Source organism: Syngnathus leptorhynchus, chromosome 19, assembly GCF_054491065.1.
Source record: "Syngnathus leptorhynchus isolate UIUO chromosome 19, UIUO_Slep, whole genome shotgun sequence".
In the NCBI taxonomy this organism is placed as follows: domain Eukaryota; kingdom Metazoa; phylum Chordata; class Actinopteri; order Syngnathiformes; family Syngnathidae; genus Syngnathus; species Syngnathus leptorhynchus.
The window spans coordinates 2,237,473-2,264,112 of NC_141213.1; the positions used below are offsets into that span (position 1 = coordinate 2,237,473).

The following is a 26,640-nucleotide window of genomic DNA, read 5'->3' on the forward strand; positions in this document are numbered from 1 at the left end:
GTACAAATATCAAGTGTGTATTTGAGCTCCATTTTGGCAACAACTTAGTCGACACAAAAAGCAACAGTGAGACATTTATTCATGACTTTAAAATGTTTATTTATAAAAAATTAAACCACTGATTTGTCTTTACAGAGAGGAATAGCAGAGAGCACATTTGCTTTTTGTTTCATCTTTTAGCCCTGTGCAATGGAACCTGTCAGCTGGGTCTGGACAGAGTAGAGACTTATGATCTTTCTCTAAGTTACACAAATGAAATTGATGTATAAAACACAAGCGTAACTAATAACTCTACAACATTTGATATTTGAATTAATTTAATTTTCCATCATTGTTCAGCACTAAGATAGCATTCGGTCCGACTACATCAAGTCAAACAAGACAAACTAGCACACTTGTTAGCCAGTCAACTGAATTAAGTTGAAAATATGCACCAAAAAAAAATAAAATAATGGAAACAAAAAAATAAAAACTAAGATAAACTGGGAAAAAAAGAGCTATTAGCAAACTTGAACATGACTTGAACCACTAGAATTAGAACACCTAAAAATGTTAAATAAACAATACGCTGATGATGCAAAATGTCCGATACAGAAGCTGATATGATATTAGGGAAGGTCTTGTTTCATTTTGTTTTGGTAAGTGAACCTCTCCCATGAAAATGAACAAAACAAATGTGACCCACGTGCTGTCCAAACCCAGATGCTCGATTGGTCAACACATTGGCTCAGTTTTCACTAGCTCGCCCGCGTTCATATTTGTACATTATTCACACCATGATAAGAAAAATGATCTCTCAGTGTCGTCAGATTATTAAATTAGCCCCGTCGGGCAGAAAAATAAAGCATCCGCTACCTTCACATCACACCGAAACACTTCAATGATGATTAGAACGTCAAAGAGATTTACGTTCAAAAAGGGGAAAGTACCGTTTGTGTAAAAACAAAACAAAAAAAACACCCAACTTGTTGTGTCTCCCAGATGACCATAAAAAAGAATATCGGGATATCAGGATTTGGGGTGCAAAACTGAAACATTTATGACTTCCTGTTTTAGTGGCCACTTCCAAATACATTTTCTCTTCAGGTAAAACGTTATTTTAAAATTCCATGCTTTACATTTTAATCAAGTCATTATTGAAATAGTCTTTTTTTTTTTTTTTTCTCCCTGTATGCTTTAATGTAATGTTAATGTTCAAACGTGCATAATGTTACATAAAGTTGTGGCTGTCAAAATTTGTTTCATTTTTCAGTCTCTTTTTCTATTTTTGAACACTTAGTCCCTCTAGCCTACTGTACTTCAATGTCGGTAAATATGGTGGTATTTGCAGAGCTTTTTTTTTTTATTTTTTTAATGATTGTAATTTCTAGAGGCACTGTTATCATCTTAAAATTCCACCCGAAAACCCAATATCCCCACATTTTTGTAAGTAGTGTCAATATGCGCAGCTAATTTTGCTGCATACATAGAAAAGCCTCACTTGGGCCTAAAATGATTCCATAAAAACAATAAATTACTTAGTTAAAAATCTGCTAGGCAGTGCAACAATGGTGCATGATATGTTTTTTTTTTTTTTAAGCTCCCAACAGTCTGCGTGTGTGTGTGTGAAGGTAGCAAGATGTCATCTACTATTATTTACACTCCAAAAACAACATTTTACAATCTAGTCAAAATATTTTTCCACATGTTACAGCTAGGACTTCTTCTTTTTTTGTCTTTGGAAGGTTAATAAAAATAAAATTTCAAAATAAAAGTCGCTAAAAACACCAACAAAAAGAATGTTAGCTGGGGTTGGAGGAAGCGTGGAGGAAGTGTGGTCTCCATGGCGACTGAAGGCAAGGCTGGATATGAGGGACCTCTATCCTGGTCTCTTGTAAATGGACTCTTCTTCTTCTTGTGTAGTGTGTACTGATATGTTTTACGTGCGCTGTTACGTGGGCACGGCCGTCTCCAAACTGCGGCGCCCTTGTCTCAGCTTGCGCTTGTTGCTGTACAGCGCCATCTCCTCAAGGGCCGAGGTGGCGGGCACCGGGACCTCGGCCTCCGGGCCGGCGGTGGGATCTAGACAGGAAATACACACATCATTAGACTCAGAGAAAAGGTTGTAAACAAGGGCGGTGAAAGCAGAAAAGATCCCCTGCGAGATTACCAACGCTAAAAAACAAGCAGAAGCGGGAAAAAAAAAAAAGTAAAGACACAAACAAAATCATAACAGCTGAAGTACAATTTTAATATATCATTAAATTAAAATAACTACTTAAATATACTGTACATATTTTTGTGAAACTCTTCTTCGTGTATTATAAAGTCTGTTATACTGCCCTCTGTTGGCAAAGGTGCAAACACCAGACGTGAATGTCAATCAGTAATGAAGTATAAAGTCATGACAAATATTGACTGTTCCATTTTTTTTATGTTTTATCGAGTAAGTCGAGTTGTGACGATGCAGCTTCACAAAGCCACTCCTGGTTAGTATGTTGTTAATTTGGGTTGGCTTTCACCATGAGGCCACTAAACTATCGCATTAGCGCACGCACATGCACACACACATTCCTACCACTAGGGGCGTCTTATCCCGTGTAGACACCTGAATCAAAAGGCACAGGAAACACGTTTCTCACTCATCCTCTCGTCAAGCTTTCGTTATCATAATTGTCTTCATCGGCGCAAAGTCAAAAGGAGCGTGAGGCGCACTCACCCGGATGCTGCGAGCCGTCCTCGGTGAACTGCACGCCGTCCACCGCGTCAGGAGACTGCGAGTAGACAAAACGTGGGTGAGTGGAAAAAGAGCAGTTTTATGGCATTCACGAAAGATCATTAGCACAAAAGCGCAACCAAGTCAATGTGGCTAAATGGAGCTTTGAGGAAAAAAAAGTTGCATCAGCCTTTGATTCCACCAAGTACACTTCCATTCACTTCCGTTTCCTAAGCATACACATTTGAAATGTTTTAACTATAATACTAAATATGTGTATTAATGTAGTTTGACATTAGAAGATTTTTGCATTTTTTCCCCTCATTTGTTCTAAATTTCTTACTCAACTTTCATTCATTTATGACTGACAATGAATTTTTTTCTTCATTTTTTACCATTTGTGCATTTTACTTTCACAAAATATTATAAAATAAATTGACACGTCTTAACTTCCTATTTTTGTATCCAACCTCAATTAAAAAAAACAACTTGAATTTTTCTCTGCCCTAAAAAAATGTATATCGTAGAAGCGAACCGAACCATACAGCTTGGTGGAAACGTGACTTTTGTTATAACAGTCTCAAAAACAAAAGCCACCATATTATGCGAATAAACCAAAGCAGACAAACCAGCAAAGAGCGCACCAAATGAGGATTCCCTTTTTCCCGCCGCATCCCCCCCCTGTTGAGACCCTTCCAGCCAAGTTATGTGGATTAATTCAGAGAAACTATAGGCAAGGGTTCAAGGTTGATAAGGGGGCGTGGCCGGGAAAGGGGGGCGGAGGGGTTGTGAGGCTCAGCATGCGGCCGATACCTGGATGTCGGATGCCGGTTTGGAAGAGGGAATGGCGGCAAACTGGCGGTAGTCAAATCTCTTTGATGACAGGGACTGGAAGGATGGCAAGACAGGATGGAAGAGGAGAGGAGGGATGGATGGATGGATGGATGGATGGATACAGTAACGAACGACGGTTGGGGGATTTGTGTGGAGGTGGTGGTGAAAGCTTGTGATGGAGTGGAGGGAACACGTGTGGATTCCTAACTGCCGAGGAATCAAGTCGCTTCTTATAATTCCCTTTGATAGGTGTCAATAAATTTGAACCGGGAGTGGCAATAAATAGCTCGGAACTTCTTTTGGGATGACTTACCAGTCTGCCCGGAGAAGTTAGCATCTGAGGACTGGTGAGCTCTGGGAGACAGGGAAGTGAAAGACGAGATGAAATTGGATGAGAAAGTCATCATCTCAAACATTTTCTTACCTTCCATCGGGGTGGGCGAGGGCGTGGGCGCCGGTGAGGGTGTGGGCGCCGGCGAAGGCGACTCAGCCAGCTGGTCCAGGGTGCTTCGTTTCTTGCCGTCCCGAGACTTAGCGATGACCATCTGAGCTTTGAGCGCGTCCTGCTCCAGAGACTTCATCCTGCCAAGAGGGCAACACACGTCAGGCAAAGCGGGCGAGGCACACGCACACACAACTTTGGGTGGGGTGGCAATCATTTCAAATCTAGACGTAGTATGCTGAGTTATTTGACTGAGTTCAAGACAAGCTGCGAATAGACGCGGTGCTCCCGGGAATGCCAGAATTCCAAACTAAAGACGCATTCCAGGAAAAAAAAACCTTCACACACAAACTTGCTTGCAGGCAAGTGTGCATTAGTACAAATGGAAACAGCAAGGCACAAAGAGGACATGGATGAGGTGGGAAAGACGTGCAAGGAGCGCTAAGCCCCCCCCCCCCACGATGCCGTGCTCACGTCTCCCGCTGGCAGACCTGAGCTGGGAGTCAGTAGAGGAGGCAACGGCTGATGTGCCGTCAGAGGCCCTCACTCGAGCCTGGTAGAGCCTCTTGGCCAGGTCCTGCTCATAGTGCCTAATATCGTCCTCCAAGTCTAAAGGCCTGAGCCCACCCCCCGCCCCCGGGTGGTACCAAGACCAAGTGGGATGAAGGAAAGATCACCAGGAAGACAAACAGAGAGAGGAAAGTGAGGGAAAAAAAAAAAACAGTGGTGCCTTCAGATGCTACTTAAATCAATATTTTGGGACATGCCTGAATAGCATTTGGATTACATCGATTGATGAAGGATGGGTTGAAGTTCCAAGTGTGGTCATAGATCATATTAAAAATACACAAATTGCGCAATAGGGGGTTTCTCATCTTCATTTACCGTGCCGCTCTCCACATGGCTCTCTTCTCCGCCTCCAGGGCTCGCTTCTCGGCGGGGGAGAGGTCCTTGTCCACGGCCACGGCCAGCTCCGGACTCTGCATGCGGAGCCTCTCCTGGTGCCGGCGCTCGGCTTTGGCAGTCCGAATGGGAGCGGCCGCCGCCGAGTCGCTGGTGTACGCAGGGGTCAAACTGCGGGGGGGGGGGGGAAGCACGTGAAGACTCCGGCGGCACTCTTGGAATTGAGTGTTGGTTTACCCAGTCATGGAATTAGGCCGCTGCGCCAGTCTGAAGCTGTCATCCAAGGAATTCCTCGCCGTGTCTCCTTTGGTTTCCACTGACGAAGGTCTACAGGGAGAAACACGTTGACAGAATAAAAAAAAAAAAAAAAAAACACACTGTCTCCTTTTAACATCAACAAGTTTGTACCGTGAACTTGCGCCGTAGCTCGGCCGCGACACTGGCTCCACGTCGTACTCGACTCCATCCAGCAGCACCTTGCCCGTCGCCTTCATCTGCGCCACGTGCTTGGCCAGGTCCTCCTCGTCGTCTTCGTCCTCTTCGTCCAGCAGGTACTCGCGCGCTCGCTGCTCAAATTTTCGCTCTGCGTCCAAATAAACCGTAGATGACGTTTTGGAGCGGGGAGTCAATCGTGAAGAGGGAAAACGAATAAAATGACCAACCTTCTTCCTCCCTCATCTTCTTGAGGTCGTCCTCACCGACAAGCGAGACACGAGGTTTGGGCTTTTCGGGTGTCTGCTGCTTCACGTCAATCTCAAAGTACTTCTGCCGGTCCCGGAAGGAGCGCTGCTCGGGGCTGTTCTTGCCGCTGGGTGACGGACTCTGCAAGGATTCCAAAGCGTCAAATACTATAAGAGCTCCAAGTTTCCACATGGCCAAAAAATGTTGATGTGGCAGGATTTGAAAGATCAAGCAGCAGGAAGCAAACATGATAAGAACTCAACCAACCCCCCCCCTGAAAATTAAAAACCAAATTAAAAGATGACCAACGCAGTCTCGGAGCCCGCCACCGGCCAGACCAAGCACACCACCTGAGCAGGGCTGCTGGCGGCGGCTACCTGCGTGTCCAGGGACGGCCTGGAGATGCGAGGCACGGCGGCCATATTGGTATACTCCCAATGGTCGGGCGAGAGGGCGGAGCGGGCCGCCGCTTTGACGGACCCGCTGACCCCCTCCTCAAACACCTCGTTGTTCAACTCGGGCTGAAAGTGCCACACGGGCGGGAAGACGTAAAAGCTTTAAATACAATCTCTGTGTCGTTTAGACACAAGTAGTGCTTCGCTGCCACCTTGTGGCATCTATAGAGAAACTTCTCTGTGCGGATTAGTCGCTGGCGGCTTTTCATCATTGATAAAGTACAGCAACTAAAATTCACGACTCACCTCTGGAGAAGGCTGCTTGGGATGGAAATTGTTCCTCACACCGTACGAGTCCTAATTGACAGAGACATTTTTTTTTAGCGCTAAACGAAAAGAGGATGGGGACAAAGACTGACTGATATGGAGCAGGCAAATATACACCATTCACAAAAAAGGGGAAAAAGAGTGACGAATTCATAGAGCAAATGGAAATTAATGTACGTGCAACACACGGATGAAAACGAGCCGATGTCGGCAAGTATGACACCGATGGTCGCATTCCACACGTCACAGCACGTCACAGGCGCCATGGGGGGGGGGGGCACAGCATGCGTTGTCATGACGACGTGACACCACGACTCGAGCCTACCTGCTCCGGCTCTTGCGCCGCCAGCGAGCGAGGTACGGCGGCAAACGCCTTGTACACCTGCTTGGCGTTCATGGGCAACTCGTAGTGCGAGGTGGGGGAGGGGCCGCGAGGCTGCAGGGATAGGGTGGGGAGGGGATGGCGAAGGTGTCGTGGGGAAGGAGAGGAAGATGACAAACGAGAGGGTAGACGATGAAAATCCTAACCGAGTCGACTATGAGAGTGGACGGGTGAACAGCATGGCGGCTGGTTGTGCGTGTGAAAAACGAAGGGGAGAAAAGACGAGACAGTCGGGCTTACGAAGCTCAAACCAGGAAGACTTGGGACATATATCAGAAGACTTAAGGCATGTACACAATCAAATCTATTTTCTTTGGTTCGTTTCGAATGTCCTTTTTTTTTTTTTTTTTTTTTTGCACCTCCGCACCGAGAGAGGTCTGGAAAGTTTGTTTGAGCATTTATTCCATATCCTTGATATGTCGTTCCTGTCACGCTAGTACACGGACATGAAGGATACGGAATAAAGAATACGGCCCTAGGAGGAGGTGAGGGGTCTTACAGAGGATTGAGAGTTGAAAGGGGAGGGGCCATGCTGGAAGGGGCTGAGGCCGGGGCCGTCCGGAGTGGCCGGCGAGGTGCTGGGCCGCATGCGCCCGACAGGCAGGATGGCGCCCGGTCGAGTCTGTGGACACAAAAAAAAAAGCGAGTGTGAAGCACCGGGCAGGAATTGATGGCGCTTTCTACGGCAAAGTGGAACTCACAGAGGGTGAAGTGATGTCCTTGGTGTTGGGGGTGGAGGTGAAATGAATGCTTGCCTATGAAAGACATTATGAGGATGTGTGAGTGTGTGTGGGGGGGGGGATGGGGTGAAGGTACCAACTCATCATCTCCATGCGCCATTTATAAAAAAAACAGGCTTCCGAGGGACAAAAAAAAAAAAGCAGACAGTTTTTGGGGCGGGAGTGTGGGGCCCCCCCACTTACGAAGCGGGTCTCCCTGCCAGAACACAGGGAGCTGTCGGAAGAGTGGTGGCTGGGCTAAGATGGGGAGGGGAGGTGGGTTTCAAAATCAAAAGGAACTCATGGCCGGGAAAGCTGGAAAAAAAAAAAGCTGACGTGAATGCAAATGACGTGGAGGTCGGCTAAGTGCTCACCGGCTGGATGGTCGGCGAGTAAGAGGTTTCTCGGATTGGACTCTCGGTCCTGGCGTAATCAGACGAAGGAGTCTGGAAGATAAGAAGCAGGTCATTATTTTTAACTACTTGGGGGTCAACTCCTGTGGTGTCCGTCTTTTTGGAGTGTGTGTGACTTTAAAAGTGGTGAGTGACGTGGGCGTCAGGGAATGACTGTTGTCTCGTCATTTACGATACAGTCTAACTAGCTATAATGAATAAATATATTATATATTATATATATTTCATATGATATAAAAAAAATGTGAATTTTAATACAGCGGTGCCCATCTTGACATGAAAAAAGTGGCCCTGGAATTCGAGGGAATTTGCACACCGATGGGATCCCTTCCACTTTTATAGTCTGAGAGGAACGCAACATCGTAAGTAGACATGGCGATTCATCGGTTAGTCTCATCTATCAAAATTCAAGCTTGCAAAGGACATGCATTTCGTTTGTGGGGTCTTGCCGGCGGTCAAAGCGGCCACCGCAGCTGTCGCCACACGCATTCCAGCCTATCTTAACCGGGGAGTGAACACGTTGCAAAGTATGCTGCCGGCCACACAAGGCAAAAAAAAAAAAAAAAAGCGTGTGTCTTTTAAAAGGGCAACAAAAGTGAGTGGCAACTTTCACCAACGGCGAGTGAGTCGGGAACGGTGTCCCCCGTAATAAAGGGCGGTTCACTCAACATGCCGGCTCCACAGCACACCTAGCCAAAAACAGGCTTGCCTTGCTGAACAACCGAGTCTGAAGTTGGCCCCGCTTCCCGTAGCCCACCGGCGGTCCCGAAAGGATTTGCTGGCCGGGCGGCAGACCCTTGCCTTTGCGGTTGGCCACTAAAAAGGGATTCTCCTTGAAGCAGATGGGCTGCGAGTCCACCAGAGACTCCTCGCCTTCCTCGGATAAATTCAGAGTCACCGTCGAGTCTTCTTTGGAGGAGAATAAACTGGGGGAAGATGTTGGCTCCGCGTGGGGGTTTGGGGGGTGGCTTAAGCTGAAGCCCAGAGGCTCTAACGGGGCACTGTAGTGGGCTTGCAGGGGGGCCTCCATGGGGACGGTTGGATTTAGAGAAGGAGAGAACTGAAAGCCAGACAGCAAGAGGAATGGGAAAAAGTGGGAAAGCTATGCGGCGCACGAGGTGTTGGTTCAACTCAAGTCAATTCAAAGGAATTTATCTTTCATAATAACAGAAATCAATCAAATCCCGCAGGATGGCTATTTTCATACCTACTGTAGAGTTTCTGTCTGAGGCGTCCTTCAACGTCCAAGTCAATGTAAGCCCACTTGGAAGTCAAAGTGGGACAAAAACCCTTCCCAAATGTCTGGAGCCTCTACTCCGCCCACTCAAAGTGGCCTGCGTCCACTTCAGCGCGTCAGATGCAGGTTTAAAATATCCCAAGAGGGGGCAGCTGTCCCCCCCTTACCCCCCCCAATCTTGCACACACGCTATGCTGGCTTATAAAACAGCACCCGTGTGCTTTGGTCGATTCATTTCGTGAGCCCTCCAAAAGGGGGACGTGTTCTTGGAACAAGGAAGGTCAGCCATGTTAGATTTGGGGGTGGGGGAGTTATAAACAGAGCAAATGGTGGGTTCAAGAGGACAAGACTTCCTTAAAAAGGTGAATGCTGTTTAAAAACTTACTCTGTTGATCTTCTGAAGGCTGGTGGTGGGCAGCGCCGCCAGCGTTTTGTAGTCCAGTTTTAAAGGTCCAGTGCCGATACTCTACAAAGCACAACAAAAAAAGGAAATTGGAAAATGTTGGAAAATGTAAAATTATTTTTCTCTCTCCAAAAACACAGACTTCTCAAAATAAAAAAATAAAAAAATAATATATAAAAAAAAATTAAAAAGTGAATGAATTAATGAATACACAAATAAAATTGTAAAATGGTAAATCTGTTGAATTTGTCCATTAGTTAGAAAGATTTTCCTTCGAGCAGGAATTTACCAAAAAGTGAAAAGGTTGTTCACCATATCTAAAATTAACATGTAATTTCCCATGCTGAACTCCAAGCAGCATCCAGGATTGTCTCACCTCGGTCTCTTCTTCAAGCAGGCGAGTTGCCTCTTCTCGCTCCAAACGCATACGCTCCTTCAACCCGGACAGGAAGGAAGGAAGGAAGGAAGGAAGGAAGGAAGGAAGGAAGGAAGGAAGGAAGGAAGGAAGGAAGGAAGGAAGGAAGGAAGGAAGGAAGGAAGGAAGGAAGGAAGGAAGGACAGTGCGGAAGGAGGAAGTCCACAGAAACACGCACACACAGGTGATGGGAGGTGAAATAACAGCGAAAGCAAAAAAAAAAAGCGGCAGCACACAAGGAAATGATGATTCACGCACGACCAAAAGAGAGAGAGAGAGAGCGAGCGAGAGAGAGAGAGAGAGAGAGAGAGAGAGAAAAAAAGAGAAACGTATAGAATCATTCTTTCACTTTGGGAGCAGAAAACGCATGCGAGGTGAGATAACGTGCAAATAGCTGACAGACTCCCTATTTTAAAATACTGAACATATATTTACAAATTGTAGTGGTTTTTTTTTTTGGTTACATAAAATTTAGTCTCCAAACATAAAATGACTATTTGAGAATTGACTTTTCAATCACTTCGTAGACCTTAAACGATGGCGCTCCTCGATCAACTCACCACTTTCTCCATCTCTTCCTTCTCCCACTCGGACGTCTCCCTCACCATCTCAGACTCCTGGAAGAAGAGTGGCGGGGCGGACTTTTAAGTGCGCGCGAGCTCCATTCAATTCTACACGCCTTCACTCCGGGTAAGGGACTGCTTTCGGGTGCTCTGATGCATGAGCGCGGAGGGGCAGTAAAACTGACGCTGAGGCTGAATTGCTGCCGGGGCGCGCACAAAAAAAAACGCTGAACAAAAACATTTGATTCACGCCTCCACTTGGCCGCGCCGAAGCCATTCCCGGTATGTTGATGACTGGCAAAAAATACAGGAAAAAGTCACCCCTTGTAATGCATGCTAATGACTTCCTGGTTTCCCGAAACACTTGTGAGAGGGACTTGTGATTCGGGCCTAACGCATACCGGCACCCACCCAAAAATATATACACTGAAATAATGACGATTTTGTTTCAATTTACTTGTAGATTTATTTCTGACAGTATAAAATCTACTTTACCGCAAATTTGTTATTTGGCTGTAAAAAGATGGGACACGGGTTAATGTGGCGCCTTCTGCCCTCTAGTGGAAACACATAAAATTGTTCCTACCTGTCACTAAACGTTGTTGTCATAGACAGACTAATAGATATTATTTCTAGACAATGAATCATAAATAATAGTTTTACACTTTAATGATCATATTCGATCCAAAGAGGACTGGTAAAAAAAAACAAAAAAAAACGTCCTTGTTTGTACCTTTAGCATGATGTCCACCTCCTCAGGGCTCAGGTCTCGATCTATAGAAGAGATGCTCTCCATACTGTTCTTGCGGACGATGCCTGACGCAAAAGGGTTGGCGATGATGCCGGGAGACGCCTGAGGACACAGATTCCGTTGAGCCGTGCAGAAAGCAGTCACACTGAATGCCCACATTTTTTTTTTACGAACATAAGGTTCCTGATTGGGAGCAGCCTCGGCGGCGGGCACTTTGCGCGGGTCGAAGCCTTCGCACACCAGCATGACCAGCGAGTCGCCCACGGCCCGCAGCACTCGCACGGCCTCCGTGTGAGTCATGCCCAGCAGGCTGTGGTTGTTCACCTCCAGGATGCGCATGCCCACCTGCAGCCGGCTGTCCCGGGCGGCCGCGCCGCTGGAGCTCACCTTGTTTTGAAAGGACATGTGTCATGAGTAACATACATACAATCAGCTACTAAGCTAAGCTAGCAAGGTAGTGCTAGCTAAAACAATGTACACCTTGGCTACCTTGGATATAAAGATGCCCTCATCAGTGGAGTCAAAAGGATTTCCCGCATGGCCTTTGGCTCCTCCGCGTATACTGATCCCCAGTTTCTCCCCCGGCTGCTTATGGATCACAACTTCCTGGAGAAGACGATGAAAAAAGCCTTCCGTCGGCATCTCTGCCAACGCACCGCTCGTGCGAGTTGACGGGCGGGACCGACCTGCATCCCCGGCGGCGAGGGATCTCTGCGCACCAGCATGCGGATCTCCTGCTTGTTGGACAGTAGCGCCCGTACGGCTTCCTGGTGGGTGGCGTGGCGCAGGTCGATGGCGTTCACCTCCAGGATGCGGTCGCCCACGCGCAAGCCGCTTTGGCACGCCAAGCCGTGGGGGATCACCTGCGAGATCCGTCCTCGTTAAAAATCTTGAGGAGTCTTCACGGTTTTACTCTGGATGGAAAGCAATTTGTTGACCTTTGAGATGAACACGCCGGGTTCGTTGATGCCGAAGGGGTGGCTGGCGTGGTCGCTGCCCCCGACGATGCTCAGGCCGAGGGGACCGCCTGACTTGACCAGCGTCACTTCCTGTCAAAGCAGATCATTTGAATCCGATGAAAGGATTCAAACGGACATGTTCGCTGGGGGATGTAAAGGATCCTATTTTGGGTTGTTTCTATTGTTGATGCTAAAGCGGGGGGGTACACGCATACAAAAACCGCTCAACCGGTATGCGTATACCCTGGTTAGGAAATTTCTGGACTATTTAAACTATTTACTCTACAATCCATTCCACGATTCGATTTCATACCATGCACCATCCTCTTTCGAACTGGACAGCAGCAAGTGTCGCGTCCAAGCCAAATAGAAAAACCTATTAAGGATCTAATCGGTATGTCACGTGACCCGTTGTCGACTTTGCGGGTGGCCCCGCCCCTTACCTCAATGGGGTACTCATCCTCCACGCGGCCTAGGTGGTTCCCTTGCAGGCCGTCTTCGTCCTGATCCGGAGAGTCGGAGGGCTCTGGGGGCGGCGGGGAGTGGGGCCGCTGTCGGGACAGGCCCGGGGAACGCGGCGCGTTGGGGTCTCGCTCCACCAGGAGGGCGATAGTGGGTGAGGTGCCGGTAAGGAGCGCTACTGCCTGGTCATGTCTGGCCTCTGTCATGTCTACACCATTGATCTGGATTCGCAGTGACAAACAACCGAAGTTTTGTGTTTGGTTGTTTTTGGGAGTTTTTTTTTTAATGGAAAGAATTGTCTATAATGTTGCACTTTGTTTTTTAAAAAAAAAAACATGAAGAATGTAAATAAGTAAATAAATGAATAAATAAATACAAAAAAGTCATAATAGTAAAATAATAAAAAAATAAATAAATAAATATTTAATACTGGAACTCAGGTCATTTTACTGCTCCTTCTGGTGTGTGCTGGCACTCTCCATTATGTTAGTGTTTGAATTTATAGATAATTTACTGACATGATGTGTGGTTTTGAATTTCGGCTCTTGGAAATGAGTCTCAGAAGAAAAGCGGGTAGACAGCGAGCAAGCAAAAGCCTGACTTGAATAACGTGAACTATTTCCCCGCCGCTTGCCTTTATCTTAAAACACAAGTGGGAGTGCGCAGACTCCAAAAGATTTGCTTTTAAGTCAACAAAGGCAAACCAGTTTATTAGAACGCAGGCCGATAAGCTCTCAGCAGACAAGCAGAGGTCAGCGCTGGCCCGACAGTATCGTCGCTTACCGTCGGCTGAGGCAGCGACACTGCGCCCACCACCGCCGACGCTCAAGGCAGGGAGGTAACGCAAGAGCGAACAGCAAGAGGTAGGAACGGGGAGGAAAGAAAGTAGAAACTGCTGGAGGAAGGACGAAGAGAAAGTTACTGGTGATACTCACAGAGATGACCCTATCGCCTATCCGTAGCGTGCTGTCTCGATGGGCTGCTCCCCCTTCGGCAATGCGAGAAATGTAGATCCCCTAAAAGCAAAGCGAGTCTATGTTGAAATGTTCCTCGGCAGATCAAACTGACCGGACGGAACGCGCTGAACCGTCGGCCGGATCAAATATGATGAAACCCACGTGTATGTCAACACATGCGCGAGCAAAGTTCACAGTCAAACATTTTTACTTACAGCCAGAGCCACGTCAAACTCCTCAAAGTTGTCGTTCTCGCTCGGGTTTGACGGGAAGGACCCCCCCCCCCCCATTGCCTGGCCATAATTTGCGCCTTGACCACTTACGGTGAACCTATCATGTGTCCGGATCTCGCTATTCATATCTCTGTCTCCCTGGTGACGACGGAGTAATGTCGTGGCCGGAATTGGAGCAGCTCAGTTTCGACAAACACTTTTTATTGGGGGGCAGGTGGGGGTGGGGGTATTTATTTAGCAAGTACTTCTTAATGGACTATGCCACAGACTCATTCATGTTATGTACAGTATTTCATATTTTCCATTTACATGAATACATTTTGGATGGGAAATTACAATAAAAACATTGTCTCACCGTGTCTCCGGTGCGGTACGGCGTGGAGCCCTTCCCGCCGGCGATGCTGAAGCCCAGCCCCCTGTCGTTGCGCACCAGGCAGGCGGAGAGGCGCTGCAGGGGTCCGTACCCGGCCCCCTGTCCGCCCTCACCCAGCCCGCTGCTGCTGCGCCTCTCCCGCGGGAAATAATCGTCCTCGGGCCGGAGCGGCGTGGTGGTGATGGCGTTCTCCGGCTCCACCATGCGCTCACGAAGCACAGTCATGGAGACGGCGGCGCCGGAGCTACGCAGGGCCTCCACGGCCGTGTGGTGCTCGGCCTCGTGCAGGTCCACGCCGTTGACCTGACGCCGGGCATAAACTTAAGTCTTTTCTTATTTGATTTAATGTTCAATCTCTGTTCTGTACCTCTAGCAACTTGTCTCCCACTTTGACTCCTGCTCTGGCCGCAGGACCTTCCTCGGAAACTCTGGAGATGAAGATCCCCTAAAGTCAAACAGAAAATATGATTCAAAACATCGCCATCTCCTTTTGTGTTTCCTATCCCCGGACTGACCTCGTCGTCCCCTTTGTACGGCGTGGAGCCTTTCCCGCCGGCGATGCTGATGCCGAGGCCGCCCGTTTGCCGTTGGATGGTTAAGTTGTACTGCAATGCGAGGAGGCCCAATCAAAAACACGCACCGGATGATTACAATGAGTTTCGGGCTCATTCTGAAATTGCACCGCAAAGCCCGATTTTTTTTTTTTTTTTTTAATGGAGTACATATAAAATCTGTTCACAAGCCATGCATAAATAGGACGGGTGTAAAAGAGGAGTTCAGAACTAACAAAAAAACAAAACAAAAAAAAAAACATGCTACGGCGTTGAAAATCCATTCGACATATCCACAAACCAAAACAATAACACACTAAAGACACACAATTTTATGATGTTCTGCTTTCATCCAGTTGGCTGCTGCTGTTCTGGTGCAGTGTACCAAAAACAAAACTCAGGGATGCCGACGTCCCCGACCAAGCGTAGACAAGCCAAGAAAAGGAGCAAAGCGGCGGGAAGCAGGAAGACGGCAGGAAATGTGGCAGAACATGAAGCTGGACTCATGCATCTTTTTGGGGTGTGTGAAATGGAACTATTAATAATACAACAGGAATGGTGGAGACCATTTTTTTTTTGGTCTGCATTCACGTTCTGCCACATTCACTGGATGGCGGCGGGTTAGCGGTTATCTAGCTAGTGATCGGGCTATCCTGGATTGGTGTGAGCGGGCGTGCGACAAAAAAGTAGACAGGGAAGCAAAGGTACAGACCTCTTCCTCCTCAATTCGAGCAGGTTCAATCAGCAGATTATTGACTTGATCAAATGACACCCCCTGTTAGGGACAGGAACCAGCGACAAGCATGCGGATTAGTTAGGCCCCCCCCAAAAAAAGGCTCACATTCATTCCAAAAACACCCCCCCCAAAAAAAAAACTAAGTCACTTATTTGACAAAGCGTTGCTCGCACCGTCCCAGCCACCAGAAGTCAACACCGGCAGAGATGGAGAGCCCAAGAAAAAGAAAAAGCCGACGAGAGGAGGCAAAAACAAACAAAATAAATAACAAAGGCGTTTAATAGCTTTTTGAAATTGCCTAGCTGACTTGTCCACCCCCAAAAAATAAAAAAATAAAAAATAAATAAAAACTCAGGGACGACACAAATCGCACTCCAACTCTGCCTGAACATTTTCTGGTTGGTCTGAGGCGCACATACACACACTGATCATCATTTTAATTAAATTAAGAAATCAGCGGAAATCCCGCAAACAAATAATTGCTCATTTTGAATATCGACACACACGCACGCAACACACAAAGCGTGTGAAATGACGCCATGAATTCATTGGAAGCCGTTGCTGCTCACATGTGCGATGAAACGTTTAGTGGCGCTTTAGTGGTGATGTGGCAGAGCGAAAGATTCAGCCTGAAGCTGCTCGGCTGGCTTGGCGGGGTGGGAGGGGGTTGGGGTGGGGGGGGAGGGGGTGTTCCCCAACATCGTTTGTCATCGTCGCACGCTTGGTGAGATTAAGATTTGTACACAAATATGTTGTGCGTCTAAAAAGCACAACAAGGTCATCCTACCTTGACTTGACTGGAGTTGACATGATATCGGCTGTCTTCCAGCGCCGACATCTCCATCCTGCGACTTAAGCGAGGGGTGCCGACGCCCTCGTCCTCCTCGTCCTCCTCGTGCCCGTCCCGCTCGTCCGAGCCGAGGCCGTCGGGGTTGAAGCCCTGCAGCAGGGCCGCCACCGTCTCGGGTTTGGGCAGCTTGGTGATCTTGAAGTGCTTCTTGTAGTGCGGCGTGTCCTTCCGGATGAGCCGCTGCTTTTCGGCCGGGAAGGGCAGCCTGTCGTCGTCCTCGTCGCTCCTCTCGCCGTCTTCCTCGCCGTCGCCGCTGCGGATGATGGGCTCCTCGGCAAAGTGCACAGTGGGCTGAAAGCAGAAGACGGTTCAGGAGTTCGTGGATAGAAAAATGTTGGGCTGGGAAATTAATTGACTTTTGGCAACCACAGCTAATACCGCCCCCTGGTGGACAAAGGTCATCGCAATGCAATTTGTCTGGAATTTATATTTTAAGGCTTAGCTGATGTAATCACCTCAATATACTCCACCTCCATCTCATCCAGTTCCTCGTCCTCATGATGAGAGTGTCCGTCCACAAGGTCTTCCCTCTGGGAGGGCACGGCGGCGTCTCGCCTCTCCTCGTGGGAGGTGGCCGACAGCGTGCTGTCGGACACCTGCGAGTCGTGGCTCTGATTGGAGAGGTCGCTGAGACGTTTCTGCTGAAAGCGCAAGGCATCGTTCCGGGAAAGCCAAGACAAAAACAAATATCCGTCGTTGAGGCTTTTACGTTACCTGTCCGTCGGCGGAGTGATTTTCTCCTTCGGGCCTGGACCCAAACACTTCGTTGCGTCGGTCCTCAATGACTTTTTTCATCACCTTGAGTTCGCTGGGATGAGGTGTGGCTCGACGCTGAAGGCCCTGGAAAGCATTTCCCCAAAATCAGCAAAACCAACGTGTATGTACTTTAGAGCTAACATTAGCATGCTTGCGTTAGCGACATTGCGTCGTCGTTCCCTCACCCTGCGCTCGGCGGCGGCCTCGTCATCCTCGTCCTCGGCCTTGGTCTCTTCCTGGAACTGAATGACCGACACTCTGTTCAGGTTGCTGTCCGTCCAGCTGTCGTCCACGCTGTTTTGCAGTAGGTTCTCTGCGGACAACAACGACTTCAATCGGCCTGAAAATCCGGTGCATCTCCGTCCAGCTTGTCACATGACCTGCGTTTCATTCTCACCGAGACTGGGGGAAGGCTGCTGGGGCAGCAAGTAGCAAGTTAACACTTTCTCCCCCGTGCGCTCGTCGTCTTCTGTTTGGAACTTGAGCATTGGCTGCGACTGGTTCTCTGCCAGCCACATCGCCTTCAGATTGAGGTTGGTCAAGGCAAAAGGCAGGTTTTGTAATCTTGTCCGTAAAAAAAAAAAAAAAAAAAGGAGAGAGAGAAAAAAAAAAATGAGTCCAGGGTAACGTTATTGGCTGGCGAGCTCGATGTCACCTATTCCCGGCCACGTCCAGCACGTGCAGCTCGGTGGCGTCGGCGAGCTCGGCCGGCAGCTTGGCCAGACGGTTATCCCGCAGCGAGAGAACGTTGAGGCTGGCGCAGCCGCCCAATTCTTTGGGCGCGGCGCCCAGGCGGTTCCGGTCCACATTCAAGTTGGTCAACTTCTTCAGCTTGCCCAGCGAGCGAGGAAGCGTCTTTGAAGGAAGCACAGAACAAGTCAGTACCCCGAAAATGATGATACGGTGAAAACGTGGCGTTACCTGGAGGAGGTTCTCGGTCAGAACCAGCTCTGTCAGGTTTTCACACTCTCCGATGGAGTCAGTCAGGTGGGTCAGTCTGTTCTGGTCCACCTTGAGGATGGACAGTTGCTTCAGACAACCTGGTGGCACCAAAAAAAGCAAATCAATCAATGACATTGCGACGGATGCATACTTGAGCAATCGGGTCTTGAAAAAAAAATGTCTGCCACTTGTGAACGAATTGTAATGGCGACACTCTTCCAGTAGGTGGCAGTGCTGGCTACTTAAACGTGTAGGTTGACTTTGAAGAAATGGTTTATAATCCATGTCTGCAAAATCAATATAATCCCCTTTTTGGCTAAATAGAAAAATAAATCATGGTAATTATTTATTCCCGGGACTGTATTTCTTTTTTTTTTTTTGCGCAAGCGTCGCTTGTCTTCGTCACCTATGCTATCCGGAACCACCTCCAGCAGGTTCTGCGTGAGCAGCAGGTCGGTGAGGGCCTGGAGGCCTTCGAGCTCAGAAGGAAGCTCCTCCAGGCGATTCTCGGACACGTCCAGACACACAAGTCTGCGGAGGTTGCCCAGCTCCTAAAAACACAAGGGGGGGGGGGGTGTTGAGTGATGAATAATGTCGATGTCTGCAGGGTTGATTGTGAAAATAAACTCACTGGTGGTAACGAGGACAACTGGTTCCGGTCGAGCCAAAGCTCCCTCAGGTTGGGCAGCGCGCCGAGCGTGTCCGGCTGGGGAGAAGAAAACCAGTTTGCTGAATGTGTGACGACTCAACGTGCATTTTTGCATGTGCTACGTGTGTGGCCAGGTAAATTACCAACACTTCCAGTTCGTTGCTGCCCAGGTCCAGCTGTTCCAGTTTCACCAGGAAGGACAGCGACCTGAGAAACAGCAAATCGGGATTGGTTCTGGAATCCTTACACTTTTGAAATGTCGCATTGGTTCCGATGAGATGGGCGTCACCTACGTGGGAAGATACTTGAGAAGGTTTTCCCTCAGCTCCAGCGTCACTAGGTTGGCCAGACTGCGAGCAAGACACGAGATGTCGGTTAGTCAGATGGCAACCGGGTGCGGCGTGCAGATAGGGAGGGGGTCTTCTCCATCTGCGGCCCCCCCTCCACACAGAGAGTAACACGGAGAGGATACAAATAAATCATACTTTCCGATGTCGCCGGGCAGAGTCTGCAGCGACACCTCGTTGAGCGCCAAGTGAGCCAGCGCTCGCAGCTGAGTGAAACCATCCGGCAATCTGTGGCACAAAGAAAAAGTGTGTGTGTGTGTGTGGGGGGGGGTTCATATCGTATTACTATCTGCATTGGCTTCCAGAACGTCCTCGCGTCCATCATTCTTATTGAAAGGTCACATCCATTTTCGTATTTGATAAGTTCACTTTTGTTTAATAAGCTATAATGCAGCGGGGGGGGCAGCGCTTACCGTCAGGCTCCTGTTCAATTATTGCACACAGGATTTCCTGTGTGGCGGAGAGCTTAAAAGCCACGCTTGTTACATAGTTAGCATCGAGCGTGTTGCGTGCCTTTAGACACGTAGATGGGTAAAAAGCATCGGCGGATTATTTCCGTTCGCTGTGTATCGCGATTTCCAGTCGACTTACCTGGAGAGGGGATTTCCGCTGAAGTCGGCGATCTCCAAGGCCCGGCAAAACTTGATGCTCTCGGGGATCTCGGGAATGTCTGCGAAAGGACGGACGGACGGAGGAGGAGCAGATATGTTACGAGGGAAAGCATTTGAAGTTGCCGCTAAACACAACCAGATGGTGAGCGTGACATCACGAGAGAGGCCAAGAAAAAAAAAAAACCCGACCCGAAATCAAACGTACCATTTCGGGATATGTCCAGCTCCACCAACTGCATGAAGTTGGCCACTTCGGGGGGCAGTCTTTGGATTTCATTGTCGCTCAGGCCCAATTTCCGGAGGTTCAGTAGTCGGAAGAAAGGCTGCAGAGGATGAGACACAGGATGTCACGCATTGGCTCGCAAAGTTCAGGCATGAAGGGAGAAAAAAAAAAAAAAAAAGTTCAGGATGTACTGTGTGCGCCGCTCAGGTCATTTCCTGTTCGTTGCTCTCACTACTGAGCTCCCAACGTCAAGGCCACGATTGTCCCGTCTGCTGTCTGGATGGGCAGACGCCAACACACAAGCGGGAGCCGTGCCGCCGTGAAGCCCCCGCTCGAGTGGCATCCACAGAGGACCCACTGTTCGCCTTCACCCAACGCCAAAGCACCACTTTTGGCAAACTCGCAGGAGGAATTTCTATCAAGTCATGATTTGCTTGGAGTCTGGACGCTAATTGATTTTTTTTTTTTTTGGGTCAACTGATTTTACACAGTCTAAAGCCAGATAAGAAAAAAAAAAAATCTTTTAAGAGTTTGTATACAAGACGACAGAGCCGGACAATCAGGTCGGCGAGCTTCTTCGTGACGGATATTTCCTGCTCTCAAATGCGGTTGTGGCTACGTTCCCAAACCGACTGACAAGCTGGGAGTGGGAAAAGGATGGGAGGCAGAAGGTAGGGCACCTGAGCCAGACACAGATCTGGGCGTTGGTATGTAATTAAGAGCCGGCCGGTATCGAATGGAGGGAACAGGAAACGTCAGATTGGAGCAGCCAAACGGATGAGGAGAGAGAGACACAAACAATGAAACAAATTGGCACGTTTTCAATTCAACTCCAATAATTTTTGGGATGTAAAAAGTTAGGAACATTTTCGTCGTAGCAAAAAAAAAAAAAACATAACAGGAGGTTTTAAAGCAGTTCGCTGACCCAAATCGATTTCAATATTGCTGGAAAATTTTATTTAGGATTTAGTGGACAGCCAGCAAAAGCCACAGACTCATTTAAAGCCTCGTTGTGTGTTAGCTAGCACGTTACAGCGCTAGGGCGTAGCATTTTGCAGACAAGGGAGACGACCTCTTGCGCTGTGTTTACAAATTCTCAAATCTTTTCCCTGAATGAGCCCGGTGGGATCAACGGCACGTGCACACTGACGTGGATTAACCTCAAACGCCCGCGAGGGGAACTGTAAATTCACAGAGAGGAATGTTTTTCAAATGGCACCCAGACATGCCGCTTTTAAATCAACTAACCAGGAAGGAGGCCGCGTTCTACGTTGCGGCCGTTTGCTCTGTTCACAGAGGATGCGGTGTTCCACTGAAATTGTGAAAAAGTGAAATTTTCGGGTAAGGGTCAATGGAACTGAAACTGCTCCTGAAAATCTTTTATCTTGCGGATGTTAAATTCCGATTCACACATTCCCAAAGCTCCAAATCGTGGGGCCTGCTCGCCCTAGCGACGCACTCTGAAAACAACAATGCAGCAGGACGAGAAGGAGGCGGAAGAGAAGATGGACGCACTTGCTTTTTTCTTGAAACAGGACCGGGACTCCTCGCTGGGTTTCGCCTCTTCACCATTCACACAATCAAATAGTTCCGCACATGAATGCCACCCTAGCCCCTCCTTTTGCTCCTCCTCTCCGAGTTCCCTCCATTTTCTTGGGACCCGGGGACAAAAGCCAAGCCTAACAGAAGACTGTCAATCTCCCCTCACTGACCAGCCCCCATCCCTCCATTGTCTAAAAGACCACCGCCGAGTGAAGAAAGGACTAAATTACAGATGCAACCGGCCCCTGATACAAAGTTCAGTCTTGATGACGTCGGCCATATTGGATCTGGATTAGCCCGCATAGAAGAACCGCAATAAAAAAAAAAGAGACGCCAACCAATGAAAACGACAGCCTAACTGGAAGTGGAACAAAGTACGAGATGTAAATGTAAAGCTTCTGACACGTCTGCTGTCCAAGAGAAGATTGAGAGTGAACAGGTGGCGGCAACATTGAGGGCTTAAGAGGTGACTTACGTGGCTCAAGCATACACACGAGTACCAGCCGGCGTGTACGCTTGCGCATTTGCTAAGCAAAGGACATTCAAAGTAGCCGGGAGGGCTCTGAACTTTGTCCCGCCGCTGTCTTTTTTTTTTTTTATTCCCGCTGCAGGTTCTGCATTCACCAGACTTAAGGAAGGCCTTACGCAAGATGTCCGACTGCTTGTACAGGAGACAGAAAATGGCAATGCGCAATCTGTCAAAATAAAAAAGTGCCGAGTATGCAAATATGAGGGTTGATTTTCTCGAGTGATTCCAAACACAACCAGTGTTAAAATCCAAATCCGCCACTCATGTTCCACACGCGTGACGTTCCTCACTCGAGTGTGTTTGTGTGTGCACAAGCAGAATTTGGCACAATAGCTTCATTGTTCAACCGCCGGCGTCCATATCATTGAATCATCTTTTCCAGTAAATGCCAGAGAATGGTCGCCCGTCACATTTACGCATCTCGGTCGCAATCTTTCCATTGTGAGTGAAAAGCCTCGACACGGTAATCCTTTGACGTCCGAGGCTAACGGCGGACTGAAATTGTCCTCTGAGAAGAAGCGCGGAGAAAGTCCCACGCTCGCTCTTCCCACACTAATCACCACCAAAAACATACACAGGGGCGAAAAAAAGCACAGTCGGCAAATTTTCCTCGTGATCCCCGTTCACGTCCCTAAAGAACAACGGTTGACTTAATGAAAAATAGGACAGGCTTGTGCGTGTGTTTGTGTTGGCCATTGGGGAATGTGCGATCATGGCTAAGTTCAAGTGTGTGAGAGGTGGAGTTGGGGGGGGGGGGTCAAACTCCTGGAGATTCCAAGCATGCCTGTGTCAAGTGCTGCAGTGCAAAGAAAACCACGCTGAGCTAATTACACAATCAGCACCAGGCCCTCTTGACATTTTTTCATCAAAATTTCACAATAAAATAAACTATTTGCTTTAGACAGCCACACAAAAAAGAAGTGGCGGATCGGATCTGGCCTCCGGGCCTTGACTTTGACATACGGTAATATTTGTACAATGATTGCTTCATTTCCTTAAAGGCTACATGTTTGTCACGCAAGTTAAAAAAAAAAAAAAAAAAAGTCTACATGTGCTGCTGCACCATTAGTGGTCAAATATCCATTACAGGATTACAATGTCGCTGACTCAGCAGTGAATGTAAAAGAAGCACTCAAGCTACAAGACTGGAGTACTACATCGCTTTACTTCTCATCACTCCGGAGCCATGTGGTTCAAGAACACAAACAAACACGTTTCTTATCGTAAGCGCCATCGTGAGGGGAGGGGGGGGCGCTCGAGGTCCAAAATGAGAAACGTTCTTTCGCCTCTCTGTTTTCCGGCAATATACATTTACAAAAACAGGGCATTCCACGACTGGCTCAATTCTTCCCGCTTCCTGCCGACGGGGACGCTCCCGACACGAAAGGAATCAACACGAGAAACGCGCACGTCAACAAATCAAGGCGGGCCAACCCTGAACGCTGACAGCTCTACTTGACCCGTGCGACAACAAAGTTTTTGTGCATGCGTGTGTGTGTGTGTGTGTGTGTGTGTGTGTGTGTGTGTGTGTGTGTTTGTGTGTCAGGCTCGCCACAAAGACTCTGCAACAAGCTACAAACAGCGAATACAGTATAAAGTTCCATCAACTTCAAAGTTAGCGCTGCAACGAGTCAATATCTGCTTTAACTCTAATGAACGCATCTGACTCGTGATTCCTGATTCAGCGCAAATATTTGAGTGATAAACACTGGTGAGTGTGCGTATGAAAAAATAATAATAAAAAAAAAGTCTAGTAACGTGATAAACTTGTCATCCATCAGCCTTTGAGCTTGCCGTTAGCCACGGGTGTCGGGCGGGCTTATGTCTGTCTGTCTGTCTGCTCGCAGCCAAGCGAACCGCCATCTCTGTGACTCTCCTCGATGGCAAACAGCTGCCGTTGCCACCGCCGCGGCCATTAATTATTCACTGGGGCTTTGCTTCCGTGTTTACCTTTGTCGCTTGCTACCGGGTGAGCGCCTGGGGAGGACAGATGGCTTTTTGTGTTGCAGGTTTTAGATTTAGCATTTAGTTTTTTGTTTTGCTTGTCAAAGACCATCACCAGCCAAAAACTCTTCATGTAGGATGCTACCATGAGTACGAATCAATGGCGAGATGGATCATGGGATGATCCTACCACCAGAGATCCCCCAAAGGACTAGAGGATCAGTGTAGCCCAGTTCCTCAATCACTTCCTCCAGTATTGAAAAGACCCCCACCCTCCTCCCTTGTTAATCCTTTTTAGGAATAAATTATAGCAGGACCACAAATTCGCTCACACACCAGATCGGGGTATGTGTGTGTGCGCGCTTTGGGGGGGGGGGGGGGGTTAGGACAGTGGTAGGCAGGATGTGGGACCAGCTGGTCATCGGCTCAGACAAAAGAACCTGCTGAATGCGCTCGGATCTCTCACACGGCCGCTCTGGATCGTTCTCCGGCAACGTTTGAAAGAGTCCACATTCCCAAATGACTCCGATGATTCAGGATTTACGCTACAGTACAAAAAGAGTACAGTGTTCCCACACGGAACAGAAGAACGTAAAGAACATTGGAGAATTTACACCCCGGCAGTTTTTGACTTTTCAAATGTCATTCACCTTTTAAGATTACAATATCTAACTCATCATCTTTTCGGATAAGCAGACACTCGAAAGACGCAAGAGTCGGACACTTGTTGAAGTTTCCGAGCTTCTGATGTGCCTGCAAGGCCGTATTGGGTAATAACAGCGGGAGGGAGCAACAGGCCGCATAGAACCTGTTCAGCAGAATCCATTAGGGACACACCCATCAGGAATTTGTTTGCCCATCTCGACAAAGGAAAAAAAACAACTCAAGAACAACGCCTGCTCTTCTACATGCTACTGGTGTGAACCATTACGTCTGTCTGTCTGTCTGACTTTTCCTTTTCAACGGAATGGTGACGTGTCGCCACTTGAATACAGTGCGAGCATGGCTGCGGACAGCGCAGAGGTCGACTCAAGCGGGGACATTTGATATGATGAGGAGGGTGTTTGAGGGGGGGGGGGGGGGGGTAATGGGATGGGTGGTGAATGGACTCCTTTGTAACCTGTCATGAGACTGGAAAATAAGATCACTCCCGCTTCCGCAACAGGGACAAACTATAGGCCTAACAAATGCAAAGATGTATAGTAAAGTCGTAATTACCGTAAATATTTGGATTAAATAGATTTGCATGATTAGGGCAGGCGCATAATCAATGATTGGTGGGGAGCGATTTAAGAGTTCGAGGGGGGGTTGCAAAACTTAAGCAACTATCTGGGTGTCTAAATCTCCATCTGTTCACTTTGCTAAAGCACAAACACTTAACAAGTCACTGCTTCTACAGTCCATAATTGCTACATTCGTCCTGGTGGACAAAAATAATATCGTTTTTATTTGTTTTGATTTTTGTTTTATCTTTCAATATTTTTATTTTGGGATCTTTTCCCCCATCTGTTTTTTTCTCCAAGTTTTCTTTGCGATATGGCTATTTTATTGGCTGATATTTATATTTAGTAAGTGACAAAGTTTTGTGTGAGGTGATGACTGCAACTCGCCCTCGACTTACCTTGGGCAGCTCCTTGAGTTGGTTGGCATCCAGCAGGAGCTCTTCCAGACTTCGGCTGTATCGGAACACCTCATCGGGGACCGCCTGCAGGTTGCAGTGCCGTTTGTCCACCGACTCGACGTGGCGGTTGCATCGCCACAGCGGGATACACTTCAGCATGTCGGGGTGGGAGGGAGGGGGTCCCCCGGGTGGGTGTCACTGGAGGCAAAGCATCGGGAGGCGAAGCGTGTTTGGGCGGCTGGATGGTTGGCGGGGCTTGCTTCGCTCACGAACCAGCAGGCCGGAATCCAATTAAAAAAATAATCCCCCAGCCAATGTCAGGAGGAATATTGTCGTAGTCTCTTTGGTGTTTACATGAACAGAACACAAAAAGACAGATTTGGTCTCACTTGTGTCGGATGGTTTCCGTTGAAGTTAGCTACCACCGCCACCATCCTGGTATCTCAGCCCCGAAAATAAGCCTTGTCAGGCGGCGTCGAGAACGCCACCCCCAAACTGGAGAGGTGGTGACCGTGCGGAGCGGAACGAGTTAGGGGAGGTTCAACGTGGTGTCCATGGGGATACTCAGTCGCTCCTCGCCGGTTTGAGTTGTTCGTGAGCTAGTTGCGGCTAGCCTCCATCGGCTAACATCTATTGTGCCTAGCCAGTAGCCTCCGTTAGCTTCCACAAGTACCGCAGATGTGTGGGAAAACGTCGTGGACTTCCTTGTAAAAATCACCGCGACAGGATAAAAGTTAGCGTATGGAGTTTTAGGGGGCGAAATGCCCCACAGTGAGTGTATGAGCTTCTCCCCAGACACGGGCGCGCGGCGCTTCCCTGCCACTGTTGAGCCCCAGCCAGGCCGGTTAGGCGTATGGGGGGCTGGGCTAGGTTTGCGGCCATAGGACCGCGCGTTCCGGCCCCCCCTGACGCGTAATTGTCGCTGAGTCCTGGGTGTATGGCGCTATCTAGCGGCCAAACACTGAAACTTCACCATGCAATGCAATTGATGACCAAAAAGTGCAGTTCCGTTTATACGTAGAATGTTTCATATTGATCGATTCTTAGTGTATTTTTAGCCATTGATTTGTTTATATTTGTGTATTTTTTCACATTTGAAATATTGTTTGAATGAGCATTTAAAAAAAATCCATTCAGGGACGCACAGCATCATTGATTAAAAAGAAAAAGTAACATACCATGAAGCAAAATGCATC

The 26,640-nt window shown here is 48.2% G+C and overlaps 1 protein-coding gene across 12 annotated transcripts; it reads right to left on the bottom strand.

The window, feature by feature from the left end:
* Positions 1-74: 74 nt before the first annotated feature.
* scrib (scribble planar cell polarity protein) lies at positions 75-26,310 on the bottom strand. 12 transcript variants are annotated; one of them, XM_085938661.1, is made up of 47 exons: positions 25,445-26,310; positions 19,791-19,908; positions 19,566-19,644; positions 19,113-19,202; positions 18,921-18,977; positions 18,771-18,834; positions 18,610-18,684; positions 18,385-18,529; positions 17,958-18,076; positions 17,692-17,891; positions 17,434-17,600; positions 17,222-17,349; positions 16,995-17,120; positions 16,736-16,921; positions 16,218-16,571; positions 15,407-15,469; positions 14,659-14,748; positions 14,511-14,588; positions 14,126-14,446; positions 13,517-13,597; positions 12,563-12,802; positions 12,433-12,453; positions 12,099-12,209; positions 11,847-12,023; positions 11,650-11,766; positions 11,335-11,547; positions 11,143-11,262; positions 10,407-10,463; positions 9,808-9,864; positions 9,414-9,494; positions 8,501-8,851; positions 7,753-7,824; positions 7,361-7,414; positions 7,159-7,281; positions 6,603-6,713; positions 6,257-6,307; positions 5,933-6,076; positions 5,537-5,696; positions 5,283-5,457; positions 5,112-5,201; positions 4,857-5,045; positions 4,463-4,588; positions 3,954-4,111; positions 3,843-3,883; positions 3,509-3,583; positions 2,699-2,753; positions 75-2,061 (listed from the first exon to the last, which is right to left on the bottom strand). In XM_085938661.1, exons 1-47 carry the CDS (start codon positions 25,601-25,603, stop codon positions 1,931-1,933), a joined length of 6,000 nt encoding a protein of 1,999 aa, XP_085794787.1. In that variant the 5' UTR covers positions 25,604-26,310; the 3' UTR covers positions 75-1,930. The 12 variants fall into 12 exon arrangements, 11 of the variants coding, with proteins under 11 accessions (XP_085794787.1, XP_085794777.1, XP_085794782.1 ...); XM_085938651.1 differs by lacking the exons at positions 4,463-4,588; positions 6,603-6,713; positions 8,501-8,851; positions 12,433-12,453 and having other exon boundaries at positions 25,445-25,703; positions 25,834-26,310; XM_085938656.1 differs by lacking the exons at positions 4,463-4,588; positions 6,603-6,713; positions 8,501-8,851; positions 12,433-12,453 and adding an exon at positions 2,558-2,587.
* Positions 26,311-26,640: the final 330 nt, after the last annotated feature.

What these genes read in the sequence shown, in the direction of transcription:
- scrib (XM_085938661.1), bottom strand. Translation starts at nt 25,603, where the DNA reads ATGCTGAAGTGTATCCCGCTGTGGCGATGCAACCGCCACGTCGAGTCG. An exon ending in GCAGCCTTCCCCCAGTCTCG is followed by an intron (nt 17,350 to 17,433) that starts GTGAGAATGAAA and finishes TGTTGTCCGCAG; the next exon opens with AGAACCTACTGCAAAACAGC. An exon ending in TGCTTGAAGAAGAGACCGAG is followed by an intron (nt 9,495 to 9,807) that starts GTGAGACAATCC and finishes TGTGCTTTGTAG; the next exon opens with AGTATCGGCACTGGACCTTT.